This window comes from Arachis ipaensis, chromosome B1 (genome assembly GCF_059453495.1).
Source record: "Arachis ipaensis isolate K30076 ecotype BB chromosome B1, ASM5945349v1, whole genome shotgun sequence".
Classification (NCBI taxonomy): domain Eukaryota; kingdom Viridiplantae; phylum Streptophyta; class Magnoliopsida; order Fabales; family Fabaceae; genus Arachis; species Arachis ipaensis.
Window position 1 is genome coordinate 36,435,463 of NC_142436.1, and position 14,833 is coordinate 36,450,295.

Below are 14,833 nucleotides of genomic sequence, written 5' to 3' on the forward strand. Positions count from 1 at the left end.
CCGGCCAGTCTTGACTTCGCAGGCTGAGTTAGGAGCTTGATATTTTGTATCTTTGGCACTCTATTCCCACTTCTGTTAGCTTATGTTTGATAGTTATGGTTTTCTTAGCACGTAAGTTAACTCGTTCCTTGGGCGTTGCGCCTTTATTGTGCGATTTTTTATTTCCCCCTTTTCTTCAAGGCTCCTAGCATATTATAACTTTTCTGCTATTATATGTACTTATTTTATTTTAGAGGTCGTAATACCACATCACCTCTGTTTTACGACTTAAGCGTAAAGCTTTGTGTGGTAGGGTGTTACATTAATGGTATCAGAGCAGTTCGTTCCTATAGAGCCTGAAAGACGGACTGATTGTGCTTCTGTGCATTCTCTATATATGTGTTTATGTGCTATTAGGATATCTGATTGATATATATGGCATAAACGTTTGTGAGCATGCATTTGGAACTTAAAGCATTAGACCTGCGATATTGAGACTGATCAACTTAATATCACTTGTTTGGTGTGTATAGGGACCAGATGTCGACTCGCGGACGCAGTCGCGGGCGAGGTAGAGGTAGGACAGGCACCGTTACTCCTGTACCCACAGGGACTGATCCAGTAGACTTTATGGCTGCCTTGGGAAATATGGCTGCAGCTATGCAGGCAACAGCTGAGGCACTGGGTAATCAGATAAATCAGGGTAATCATGGGAACAATAATGATGGAGACGGTCCTATGACACTTGCTACATTTCTGAAAGTTCGCCCTCCGACTTTTAGGGGAACCTCAAATCCCACTGATGCAGATAATTGGATTCAGGCTATGGAAAGGGCATTACAGGCACAACAGGTTCCTGAAGAGCAATGGGTTGAATTTGGAACTTATCAGTTGCAAGGTGAAGCTCAATATTGGTGGCAGGGAACACGACGTATCCTGCAGCCTGATGGTGCTGCGATTCCTTGGGAGGTTTTCCGGACAGAGTTCTATAAGAAATACTTTCCTAATTCAGCTAGAAATGCCAAGGAACTTGAATTAATGCAGTTAAAGCAGGGACAAATGACTGTTGCTGAGTATACCAGCAAATTTGAGGAGTTATGTCGCTTTTCTCGTATCTGTCAAGGTGCGCCTGAAGATTTTGCTGAATGGAAGTGTATTAAATATGAGGGAGGTCTTCAGAGCGATATTCTAAGCTTCGTTGCCCCAATGGAGATCAGGGTATTTTCTGAATTAGTGAATAAGAGTAGGGTGGCTGAGGATTGTGTGAGGAAGGCGGCAGCAGAGAAAGGGAGTTTGAGGATGCCTTTTCAGAGGCCTTCAGGGAGGAACTTTGCTCCGAGAGGTAGGAATTTCAAACGTGGAGGTTTTGTTTCGCAGCAGACTCAGGGTCAAGGTAATTACAGAAGGCCGAATATTACTGCTAATCAAGGAAAAAGGTTTGGGAAGCAGCCACAGCAGGATCTGAATTGTCAGAAGTGTGGAAAATATCATCCTGGAGTTCCGTGTAGATTAGGACTTGGAGTGTGCTATTCCTGTGGACATCCCGGGCATATAGCCAGTAATTGCCCTGAGAAGAAGAAGTATGAGACTGGTAGGGTGCAACAGCCGGGGAGAGTATACACTACTTCTACCATTGGTGCTGAGGGATCTGAGATACTTATTAGAGGTAATTGTGAAATGGCTGGTAAAATCTTAAATGCTTTATTTGATTCAGGAGCAAGTCATTCATTTATTGCATTTGAAAAGGCCCATGAATTAAGATTGAGAATGGTGGTTCTAGGTTATGATTTGAAAGTATATAATGCTACTCATGAAGCTATGGTGACTAGGATAGAATGTCCACAAGTTCCTTTTCGAGTGCAACAGCGTGAATTTGTGCATGATTTGATTTGTTTGCCTATGACTGGTCTTGATCTCATTTTGGGATTGGATTGGTTATCCAAGAATCATGTTTTGCTTGATTGTTCTGAGAAGTCAGTACAGTTTATGCCAGAAGGGTCAGAAGCACCGGTTGTGGTGAATAGTTACTATTTGAATTCTATGATAGTAAACTGTTCTGGAACCGAATGTCAGGGTATTATGTTATTAACTGCGGGAGTATCAGGTGATGATCAGAGTTTAGAGCAAATTCCGGTTGTATGTGAATTTCCAAATGTGTTTCCGGATGATATTAATGAATTCCCACCTAACCGAGAGGTTGAATTTGCAATTGAGTTGGTACCTGGATCCGGTCCAATTTCAATTACTCCTTATAGGATGTCGCCTTTAGAAATGGCTGAACTGAAGGCTCAGCTGGAAGATCTATTGGGTAAGCATTTTATCCGACCAAGTGTTTCTCCGTGGGGAGCGCCAGTGTTACTGGTAAAGAAGAAGGATGGAAGTATGCGGCTGTGTGTCGATTATCAGCAATTGAATAAGATCACTGTGAAGAATAAATATCCGTTGCCTAGAATCGATGATCTAATGGATCAGTTACAGGGTGCCGGTGTGTTTTCTAAGATTGACCTGCGATCCGGATATCATCAGATAAGGGTTAGAGACGAGGATATTCCGAAAACTGCTTTCAGAACCCGTTATGGTCATTATGAGTATACAGTGATGTCTTTCGGGTTAACTAATGCCCCGGCAGTATTTATGGATTATACGAACAGGATTTTTCGACCGTATCTGGACAAGTTTGTTATTGTCTTCATTGATGACATTCTTGTTTATTCTAAGACTGAAGAGGAACATGCTGATCATTTGCGAACTGTGCTGCAAATTCTGAGAGACAGGAAGTTATATGCTAAGCTATCTAAATATGAGTTCTGGAAGAGTGAAGTGAAGTTTCTTGGCCACGTGGTGAGTAAGCAGGGGGTAGCTGTGGATCTTGCTAAGGTGGAAGCAGTGATGAATTGGGAGCGACCAACTTCAGTGACAGAGATCAGGAGTTTCTTAGGTTTGGCAGGGTATTATCGCAGATTCATTAAGGGATTTTCACAGCTCGCCTTACCTTTAACTAAGTTGACTAGGAAGGATACACCTGTTATCTGGACTCCGGAATGTGAAGAGAGTTTCCAGGCATTGAAGCACAGGTTGACTACTGCACCTGTATTGGTATTACCTGAACCAAGTGAATCGTTTGAAGTGTATTGTGATGCATCTCTGAAAGGGTTGGGGTGTGTTTTGATGCAGCACCAGAATGTTGTAGCATACGCCTCACGGCAGTTAAGGCCGCATGAGATGAACTACCCGACACATGATTTAGAACTTGCTGCTGTTGTGTTTGCTTTAAAGATTTGGAGGCACTACCTCTATGGCGTTAAGTTTCATGTTTTCTCAGACCATAAGAGTTTGAAGTATCTTTTTGAGCAGAAAGAGTTGAATATGCGTCAGAGGAGGTGGATGGAGCTTCTGAAAGATTATGATTTTGAATTGAATTATCATCCAGGAAAAGCGAACGTTGTGGCGGACGCTTTGAGTCGGAAGTCTTTATATGCAGCTTGGATGATGCTACGGGAGGAAGAGTTACTGAAGGCATTTCAAGGTTTGAATTTGGGAGTTAGAGAAGAATCTGGAATCTTGTGTTTGAGTCAGTTACAGATTTCAAGTGATTTTAAATTAGAACTTCTGAAGGCTCATCAAGATAGTGAAGCGTTACGTAAGGTATTACCAGCAGTTGAACAGGGAAAACAGTGGAGAATGTCAAAAGGTCAGGATGGTTTATGGAGGTTCAAGAACCGGATTATTGTGCCTGATGTTGGAGACCTACGACAAAGTATCTTGAAGGAAGCTCACAAGAGCGGGTTTTCAATTCACCCAGGGAGCACTAAAATGTATCAGGATCTGAAAGCGATGTTCTGGTGGCCAGGTATGAAGAATGATGTGGCATTGCATGTATCTAAATGTTTAACGTGTCAGAAGGTTAAGATTGAGCATCAGAGACCATCAGGGACCCTTCAGCCTTTGGAGATTCCACAATGGAAATGGGAGAGTATCGCAATGGATTTTGTGATAGGTTTGCCTAGAACCCGATCTGGTTGTGACGCTATTTGGGTGGTTGTGGATCGACTGACAAAATCAGCTCACTTTCTTCCTATCCGAATAAGTTGCACAATGGAGGAATTGGCTCGAATGTATATCAAAGAGATTGTCAGGTTACATGGTGTGCCCTCTACTATTATATCTGATAGAGATCCCCGTTTTACATCAAGGTTCTGGGGAGCTTTTCAGCGTGCATTTGGGACTCAGTTAAGTTTGAGTACTGCGTATCACCCTCAGACAGATGGTCAGTCAGAAAGAACTATTCAGACCTTAGAGGATATGCTAAGGGCTTGTGTTTTGGACCAGCCGGTAAGCTGGGATCGGTATATGCCATTAATAGAATTTGCTTATAATAATAGCTATCATGCGAGCATCGGAATGGCTCCATATGAGGCTCTGTATGGCAGAAAATGTCAGTCTCCACTATGTTAGTATGAAACTGGAGAAAGGAGTTTGTTAGGGCCTGAAATGATAGCTGAAACGACTGAGCAGATAAAGAAGATTCGTAATCGAATGCTTATAGCCCAGAGCCACCAGAAAAGTTATGCTGATCAGAGGCGAAAGCCTTTGGAATTCGAAGAAGGAGAACATGTCTTTCTGAAAGTTACACCAACCACTGGAGTGGGAAGAGCTATTAAGACCAAGAAACTGAATCCTCGTTATATTGGACCGTTTGAGATTCTGAAGAGAATTGGACCAGTGGCTTATAGAATTGCCTTACCGCCGTACCTTTCGAATTTGCACGATGTATTTCATGTATCACAGCTTCGGAAGTATACTCCTGACGCAAGTCATGTTCTAGAACCAGAACCAATCCAAGTGAGAGAAGATCTAACACTCCCAGTAATTCCGGTGAGGATTGATGACACCAGTGTTAAACGATTACGAGGAAGGGAAGTATCATTGGTAAAAGTAGCTTGGAGACGAGCTGGTATCGAGGAACATACCTGGGAACTCGAATCAGATATGCGAAAGGACTATCCACATCTCTTTTCAGGTAACTATATTTGAATTTTGAGGGCAAAATTCTTTATTAGGTGGGTAGGATGTAAACCCCGGTTAAATTAGTAGATAATTAGTTAATAAATTAGTTTTTAATAAGGAGGATTAGAAATGTGAATGCTATATTAAATTAGGGTAGAACTCATCGAAACGAGAATTTTGACACTAATTTTGAAGAAAACGGTCCAAGAATGGACCGAAAGGACCGAACCGGTTGAACCGGACCCGAACCGGGCTGTCGGTTCAACCGGACCAGCCCATTAAAAAGAGCCCGCCCTCATTTCCTCAAGGACGCAGCTGAGCTCCAGGGAGAGGAAAGGAACGCCGAACCTTTACGGCAAAGTTCCAAATCCCGTAATTCCTCCGTTCGAGCTCCGATCGCCGCACCGTTTGCGGCTACGCGTTCACCGCGTCGAGCTCTACATTTCTACCGGAACAATTTCATAGGTAACTTGATATTCCACTTCAGCCTCTCATTTCCCCCAATTTTCGAATTTTAAGTGGGAATATTGAATTTCTTTGATTTCTGATGTTTTAGGATCCAATTAGCTTGAGAGAAACGTTCACTCTTGCTTATGTGAAGCTTGGGTAAGGTGAGGATACGATAATTCTATTTTAATTTCATTAAATTTGAGCTTTGAGTATTAAATTGGGTATATATGTATTATGAATGTGTATTAGGTTGAAAATAAATAATTGGAGCTTGAAATTATGAATACTGGAACTTGGAGGAAGCGGATTAGTTGAGTTTTGAGGGGCTGTTTTGGTTTTGAATAAATAGCTTTGGTCGTTACGTGGAAATCGGCTAAGGTATGGTTTAGGTTTCTTGCATTTAATATATAATGTTCTGTGAAAACTTAGGCTAGATGACCATTGGATAAGTTGGAATGCAGGTGTATGTTTAATGTTTAGTAATTTATCGATGAATATATTTGGTTGAAGTTTATTGGATAATTAGTTTTTAATTTTGGATGGTGAATGTTGTTATGTTAATTTGGAGAGAATTATGGTTGAATGTTATTGTTGATTAACTAATGATTTGGTGAATTATTGATTTGAGGTATAACTATTGTGGAGGTTGTTGTGATAATGAGGTATTTTGTGTTAAAAGCCTAGGATTTGTGAACTATGATCCTTAGTTGAATTTTGGTTGTTGGATTTGAATATTGTATGAGTTTAATTGTTGATTTGAAGTAGATTTATTGTGGTGATTGTTATGATGATGAGGAAGGGTATGTTGAATTGAAAAGAAAGCAGGTTTGGACCCGAAAAGGGTGGCAAAGTCCGAGTTTTAGAGGAGATGCTGCCGAAATTTTATAAAAAATTAGAGATTTTATTTAGATGATTATTTAAAAGAGATTTAGATTTAAAGGTTATATGGTTTGATTTTGAGTTATTAAGATAGTGAGTATGTTTTAAGTTTGAAGTTTGATTCTTAGAAAAGAATGAATTATGTTTTGAATTGAAACTATTGATGGATGGAATGGGAGGTGATATAATGAAGGATAAGGATTGAATATGTTTAATGTATGATGATGAATGAGATGCAATTGGGAATGATGTGGATGTTGATGAATTATAATTGAATTATTTATATGGCTTATGAATTTGAATAATCTGAGATACGAGATTCCCTGGATTAAGTGCCGTGGCTTGCCACCACGTGTACCAGGTTGAAAACTCGATACTCTGTTGACCCTACGACGTAAGTGTGACCGGGCACTACATAAATTCCCGGGAATGTTACCCCCATTGAGCAATATTGATTATTTGAGAAAAATCTATGCATAGACTCTTGGGGATGCACGTCGGGGGACAGTCTAAGGACAATTCAGACTTGTCGGGTTGGCTGGATAACCGACAGATGAGCCTCATCAGCCATAGGACAGGCATGCATCATATGCATATTACTTGAATTACTTGCTTGTGCTCTAATTGGGTGTGCCTATCTGTATTTGCCATGCTAAATGTGTATTTGTTACCTGCAGTAGTTGTAACTTTCTTGTGTTTGCCTTTATCTGTTTATTTGTCTATGAAAATGCATGATGGAATTGGAGGTATGGAGGAATGGCAGTATAGGACTTAGATTTAAGGTTAAGTTAAGTTAGGATTAAATATTTCTAGGAAACCACCTTTTATGGCTTCTGTTTAATACTTTAAGCTCTACAATCTGAGTGTCGGCGTTCTAGGATTGCCTCTGGCATTCCCAGGACCTTATATATTATGTGTGTGGCACCTTTACCATACTGAGAACCTCCGGTTCTCATTCCATACCATGTTGTTAATTTTCAGATGCAGGTCGAGAGGCATCTCGTTAGGCGTCTGGACTCTTGAAGCGGAGTGGTTACTGGGATATTTTATTATGCTATGATGTATATATATGTACTTAGTTTTCTCTCCGCATGACTTATTCTTTTTGATCCTCTTAGAGGTTTATGGAGAGGCAGGATTGTGTATATGTACTTTTGGGTTTTGGATATGTATGTATATATATGTGTAAATATTCTCCGGCCAGTCTTGACTTCGCAGGCTGAGTTAGGAGCTTGATATTTTGTATCTTTGGCACTCTATTCCCACTTCTATTAGCTTATGTTTGATAGTTATGGTTTTCTTAGCACGTAAGTTAACTCGTTCCTTGGGCGTTGCGCCTTTATTGTGCGATTTTTTATTTCCCCCTTTTCTTCAAGGCTCCTAGCATATTATAACTTTTCTGCTATTATATGTACTTATTTTATTTTAGAGGTCGTAATACCACATCACCTCTGTTTTACGACTTAAGCGTAAAGCTTTGTGTGGTAGGGTGTTACATTAATGGTATCAGAGCAGTTCGTTCCTATAGAGCCTGAAAGACGGACTGATTGTGCTTCTGTGCATTCTCTATATATGTGTTTATGTGCTATTAGGATATCTGATTGATATATATGGCATAAACGTTTGTGAGCATGCATTTGGAACTTAAAGCATTAGACCTGCGATATTGAGACTGATCAACTTAATATCACTTGTTTGGTGTGTATAGGGACCAGATGTCGACTCGCGGACGCAGTCGCGGGCGAGGTAGAGGTAGGACAGGCACCGTTACTCCTGTACCCACAGGGACTGATCCAGTAGACTTTATGGCTGCCTTGGGAAATATGGCTGCAGCTATGCAGGCAACAGCTGAGGCACTGGGTAATCAGATAAATCAGGGTAATCATGGGAACAATAATGATGGAGACGGTCCTATGACACTTGCTACATTTCTGAAAGTTCGCCCTCCGACTTTTAGGGGAACCTCAAATCCCACTGATGCAGATAATTGGATTCAGGCTATGGAAAGGGCATTACAGGCACAACAGGTTCCTGAAGAGCAATGGGTTGAATTTGGAACTTATCAGTTGCAAGGTGAAGCTCAATATTGGTGGCAGGGAACACGACGTATCCTGCAGCCTGATGGTGCTGCGATTCCTTGGGAGGTTTTCCGGACAGAGTTCTATAAGAAATACTTTCCTAATTCAGCTAGAAATGCCAAGGAACTTGAATTAATGCAGTTAAAGCAGGGACAAATGACTGTTGCTGAGTATACCAGCAAATTTGAGGAGTTATGTCGCTTTTCTCGTATCTGTCAAGGTGCGCCTGAAGATTTTGCTGAATGGAAGTGTATTAAATATGAGGGAGGTCTTCAGAGCGATATTCTAAGCTTCGTTGCCCCAATGGAGATCAGGGTATTTTCTGAATTAGTGAATAAGAGTAGGGTGGCTGAGGATTGTGTGAGGAAGGCGGCAGCAGAGAAAGGGAGTTTGAGGATGCCTTTTCAGAGGCCTTCAGGGAGGAACTTTGCTCCGAGAGGTAGGAATTTCAAACGTGGAGGTTTTGTTTCGCAGCAGACTCAGGGTCAAGGTAATTACAGAAGGCCGAATATTACTGCTAATCAAGGAAAAAGGTTTGGGAAGCAGCCACAGCAGGATCTGAATTGTCAGAAGTGTGGAAAATATCATCCTGGAGTTCCGTGTAGATTAGGACTTGGAGTGTGCTATTCCTGTGGACATCCCGGGCATATAGCCAGTAATTGCCCTGAGAAGAAGAAGTATGAGACTGGTAGGGTGCAACAGCCGGGGAGAGTATACACTACTTCTACCATTGGTGCTGAGGGATCTGAGATACTTATTAGAGGTAATTGTGAAATGGCTGGTAAAATCTTAAATGCTTTATTTGATTCAGGAGCAAGTCATTCATTTATTGCATTTGAAAAGGCCCATGAATTAAGATTGAGAATGGTGGTTCTAGGTTATGATTTGAAAGTATATAATGCTACTCATGAAGCTATGGTGACTAGGATAGAATGTCCACAAGTTCCTTTTCGAGTGCAACAGCGTGAATTTGTGCATGATTTGATTTGTTTGCCTATGACTGGTCTTGATCTCATTTTGGGATTGGATTGGTTATCCAAGAATCATGTTTTGCTTGATTGTTCTGAGAAGTCAGTACAGTTTATGCCAGAAGGGTCAGAAGCACCGGTTGTGGTGAATAGTTACTATTTGAATTCTATGATAGTAAACTGTTCTGGAACCGAATGTCAGGGTATTATGTTATTAACTGCGGGAGTATCAGGTGATGATCAGAGTTTAGAGCAAATTCCGGTTGTATGTGAATTTCCAAATGTGTTTCCGGATGATATTAATGAATTCCCACCTAACCGAGAGGTTGAATTTGCAATTGAGTTGGTACCTGGATCCGGTCCAATTTCAATTACTCCTTATAGGATGTCGCCTTTAGAAATGGCTGAACTGAAGGCTCAGCTGGAAGATCTATTGGGTAAGCATTTTATCCGACCAAGTGTTTCTCCGTGGGGAGCGCCAGTGTTACTGGTAAAGAAGAAGGATGGAAGTATGCGGCTGTGTGTCGATTATCAGCAATTGAATAAGATCACTGTGAAGAATAAATATCCGTTGCCTAGAATCGATGATCTAATGGATCAGTTACAGGGTGCCGGTGTGTTTTCTAAGATTGACCTGCGATCCGGATATCATCAGATAAGGGTTAGAGACGAGGATATTCCGAAAACTGCTTTCAGAACCCGTTATGGTCATTATGAGTATACAGTGATGTCTTTCGGGTTAACTAATGCCCCGGCAGTATTTATGGATTATACGAACAGGATTTTTCGACCGTATCTGGACAAGTTTGTTATTGTCTTCATTGATGACATTCTTGTTTATTCTAAGACTGAAGAGGAACATGCTGATCATTTGCGAACTGTGCTGCAAATTCTGAGAGACAGGAAGTTATATGCTAAGCTATCTAAATATGAGTTCTGGAAGAGTGAAGTGAAGTTTCTTGGCCACGTGGTGAGTAAGCAGGGGGTAGCTGTGGATCTTGCTAAGGTGGAAGCAGTGATGAATTGGGAGCGACCAACTTCAGTGACAGAGATCAGGAGTTTCTTAGGTTTGGCAGGGTATTATCGCAGATTCATTAAGGGATTTTCACAGCTCGCCTTACCTTTAACTAAGTTGACTAGGAAGGATACACCTGTTATCTGGACTCCGGAATGTGAAGAGAGTTTCCAGGCATTGAAGCACAGGTTGACTACTGCACCTGTATTGGTATTACCTGAACCAAGTGAATCGTTTGAAGTGTATTGTGATGCATCTCTGAAAGGGTTGGGGTGTGTTTTGATGCAGCACCAGAATGTTGTAGCATACGCCTCACGGCAGTTAAGGCCGCATGAGATGAACTACCCGACACATGATTTAGAACTTGCTGCTGTTGTGTTTGCTTTAAAGATTTGGAGGCACTACCTCTATGGCGTTAAGTTTCATGTTTTCTCAGACCATAAGAGTTTGAAGTATCTTTTTGAGCAGAAAGAGTTGAATATGCGTCAGAGGAGGTGGATGGAGCTTCTGAAAGATTATGATTTTGAATTGAATTATCATCCAGGAAAAGCGAACGTTGTGGCGGACGCTTTGAGTCGGAAGTCTTTATATGCAGCTTGGATGATGCTACGGGAGGAAGAGTTACTGAAGGCATTTCAAGGTTTGAATTTGGGAGTTAGAGAAGAATCTGGAATCTTGTGTTTGAGTCAGTTACAGATTTCAAGTGATTTTAAATTAGAACTTCTGAAGGCTCATCAAGATAGTGAAGCGTTACGTAAGGTATTACCAGCAGTTGAACAGGGAAAACAGTGGAGAATGTCAAAAGGTCAGGATGGTTTATGGAGGTTCAAGAACCGGATTATTGTGCCTGATGTTGGAGACCTACGACAAAGTATCTTGAAGGAAGCTCACAAGAGCGGGTTTTCAATTCACCCAGGGAGCACTAAAATGTATCAGGATCTGAAAGCGATGTTCTGGTGGCCAGGTATGAAGAATGATGTGGCATTGCATGTATCTAAATGTTTAACGTGTCAGAAGGTTAAGATTGAGCATCAGAGACCATCAGGGACCCTTCAGCCTTTGGAGATTCCACAATGGAAATGGGAGAGTATCGCAATGGATTTTGTGATAGGTTTGCCTAGAACCCGATCTGGTTGTGACGCTATTTGGGTGGTTGTGGATCGACTGACAAAATCAGCTCACTTTCTTCCTATCCGAATAAGTTGCACAATGGAGGAATTGGCTCGAATGTATATCAAAGAGATTGTCAGGTTACATGGTGTGCCCTCTACTATTATATCTGATAGAGATCCCCGTTTTACATCAAGGTTCTGGGGAGCTTTTCAGCGTGCATTTGGGACTCAGTTAAGTTTGAGTACTGCGTATCACCCTCAGACAGATGGTCAGTCAGAAAGAACTATTCAGACCTTAGAGGATATGCTAAGGGCTTGTGTTTTGGACCAGCCGGTAAGCTGGGATCGGTATATGCCATTAATAGAATTTGCTTATAATAATAGCTATCATGCGAGCATCGGAATGGCTCCATATGAGGCTCTGTATGGCAGAAAATGTCAGTCTCCACTATGTTAGTATGAAACTGGAGAAAGGAGTTTGTTAGGGCCTGAAATGATAGCTGAAACGACTGAGCAGATAAAGAAGATTCGTAATCGAATGCTTATAGCCCAGAGCCACCAGAAAAGTTATGCTGATCAGAGGCGAAAGCCTTTGGAATTCGAAGAAGGAGAACATGTCTTTCTGAAAGTTACACCAACCACTGGAGTGGGAAGAGCTATTAAGACCAAGAAACTGAATCCTCGTTATATTGGACCGTTTGAGATTCTGAAGAGAATTGGACCAGTGGCTTATAGAATTGCCTTACCGCCGTACCTTTCGAATTTGCACGATGTATTTCATGTATCACAGCTTCGGAAGTATACTCCTGACGCAAGTCATGTTCTAGAACCAGAACCAATCCAAGTGAGAGAAGATCTAACACTCCCAGTAATTCCGGTGAGGATTGATGACACCAGTGTTAAACGATTACGAGGAAGGGAAGTATCATTGGTAAAAGTAGCTTGGAGACGAGCTGGTATCGAGGAACATACCTGGGAACTCGAATCAGATATGCGAAAGGACTATCCACATCTCTTTTCAGGTAACTATATTTGAATTTTGAGGGCAAAATTCTTTATTAGGTGGGTAGGATGTAAACCCCGGTTAAATTAGTAGATAATTAGTTAATAAATTAGTTTTTAATAAGGAGGATTAGAAATGTGAATGCTATATTAAATTAGGGTAGAACTCATCGAAACGAGAATTTTGACACTAATTTTGAAGAAAACGGTCCAAGAATGGACCGAAAGGACCGAACCGGTTGAACCGGACCCGAACCGGGCTGTCGGTTCAACCGGACCAGCCCATTAAAAAGAGCCCGCCCTCATTTCCTCAAGGACGCAGCTGAGCTCCAGGGAGAGGAAAGGAACGCCGAACCTTTACGGCAAAGTTCCAAATCCCGTAATTCCTCCGTTCGAGCTCCGATCGCCGCACCGTTTGCGGCTACGCGTTCACCGCGTCGAGCTCTACATTTCTACCGGAACAATTTCATAGGTAACTTGATATTCCACTTCAGCCTCTCATTTCCCCCAATTTTCGAATTTTAAGTGGGAATATTGAATTTCTTTGATTTCTGATGTTTTAGGATCCAATTAGCTTGAGAGAAACGTTCACTCTTGCTTATGTGAAGCTTGGGTAAGGTGAGGATACGATAATTCTATTTTAATTTCATTAAATTTGAGCTTTGAGTATTAAATTGGGTATATATGTATTATGAATGTGTATTAGGTTGAAAATAAATAATTGGAGCTTGAAATTATGAATACTGGAACTTGGAGGAAGCGGATTAGTTGAGTTTTGAGGGGCTGTTTTGGTTTTGAATAAATAGCTTTGGTCGTTACGTGGAAATCGGCTAAGGTATGGTTTAGGTTTCTTGCATTTAATATATAATGTTCTGTGAAAACTTAGGCTAGATGACCATTGGATAAGTTGGAATGCAGGTGTATGTTTAATGTTTAGTAATTTATCGATGAATATATTTGGTTGAAGTTTATTGGATAATTAGTTTTTAATTTTGGATGGTGAATGTTGTTATGTTAATTTGGAGAGAATTATGGTTGAATGTTATTGTTGATTAACTAATGATTTGGTGAATTATTGATTTGAGGTATAACTATTGTGGAGGTTGTTGTGATAATGAGGTATTTTGTGTTAAAAGCCTAGGATTTGTGAACTATGATCCTTAGTTGAATTTTGGTTGTTGGATTTGAATATTGTATGAGTTTAATTGTTGATTTGAAGTAGATTTATTGTGGTGATTGTTATGATGATGAGGAAGGGTATGTTGAATTGAAAAGAAAGCAGGTTTGGACCCGAAAAGGGTGGCAAAGTCCGAGTTTTAGAGGAGATGCTGCCGAAATTTTATAAAAAATTAGAGATTTTATTTAGATGATTATTTAAAAGAGATTTAGATTTAAAGGTTATATGGTTTGATTTTGAGTTATTAAGATAGTGAGTATGTTTTAAGTTTGAAGTTTGATTCTTAGAAAAGAATGAATTATGTTTTGAATTGAAACTATTGATGGATGGAATGGGAGGTGATATAATGAAGGATAAGGATTGAATATGTTTAATGTATGATGATGAATGAGATGCAATTGGGAATGATGTGGATGTTGATGAATTATAATTGAATTATTTATATGGCTTATGAATTTGAATAATCTGAGATACGAGATTCCCTGGATTAAGTGCCGTGGCTTGCCACCACGTGTACCAGGTTGAAAACTCGATACTCTGTTGACCCTACGACGTAAGTGTGACCGGGCACTACATAAATTCCCGGGAATGTTACCCCCATTGAGCAATATTGATTATTTGAGAAAAATCTATGCATAGACTCTTGGGGATGCACGTCGGGGGACAGTCTAAGGACAATTCAGACTTGTCGGGTTGGCTGGATAACCGACAGATGAGCCTCATCAGCCATAGGACAGGCATGCATCATATGCATATTACTTGAATTACTTGCTTGTGCTCTAATTGGGTGTGCCTATCTGTATTTGCCATGCTAAATGTGTATTTGTTACCTGCAGTAGTTGTAACTTTCTTGTGTTTGCCTTTATCTGTTTATTTGTCTATGAAAATGCATGATGGAATTGGAGGTATGGAGGAATGGCAGTATAGGACTTAGATTTAAGGTTAAGTTAAGTTAGGATTAAATATTTCTAGGAAACCACCTTTTATGGCTTCTGTTTAATACTTTAAGCTCTACAATCTGAGTGTCGGCGTTCTAGGATTGCCTCTGGCATTCCCAGGACCTTATATATTATGTGTGTGGCACCTTTACCATACTGAGAACCTCCGGTTCTCATTCCATACCATGTTGTTAATTTTCAGATGCAGGTCGAGAGGCATCTCGTTAG

At 40.7% G+C, this 14,833-nt stretch overlaps 2 protein-coding genes across 2 annotated transcripts; both read left to right on the forward strand.

Annotated features, from left to right (window-relative positions):
- Nucleotides 1–519: 519 nt before the first annotated feature.
- LOC148576217 (uncharacterized) lies at nucleotides 520–2,803 on the forward strand. The gene is made up of 2 exons (XM_088502690.1): nucleotides 520–2,265; nucleotides 2,750–2,803. The coding sequence occupies exons 1-2, from the start codon at nucleotides 520–522 to the stop codon at nucleotides 2,801–2,803; spliced, it is 1,800 nt and encodes a 599-aa protein (XP_088358816.1).
- Nucleotides 2,804–8,030: 5,227 nt separating this feature from the next.
- LOC148576218 (uncharacterized) lies at nucleotides 8,031–14,833 on the forward strand. Its single transcript, XM_088500087.1, has 2 exons — nucleotides 8,031–9,156; nucleotides 14,808–14,833. Exons 1-2 carry the CDS (start codon nucleotides 8,031–8,033, stop codon nucleotides 14,831–14,833), a joined length of 1,152 nt encoding a protein of 383 aa, XP_088356213.1.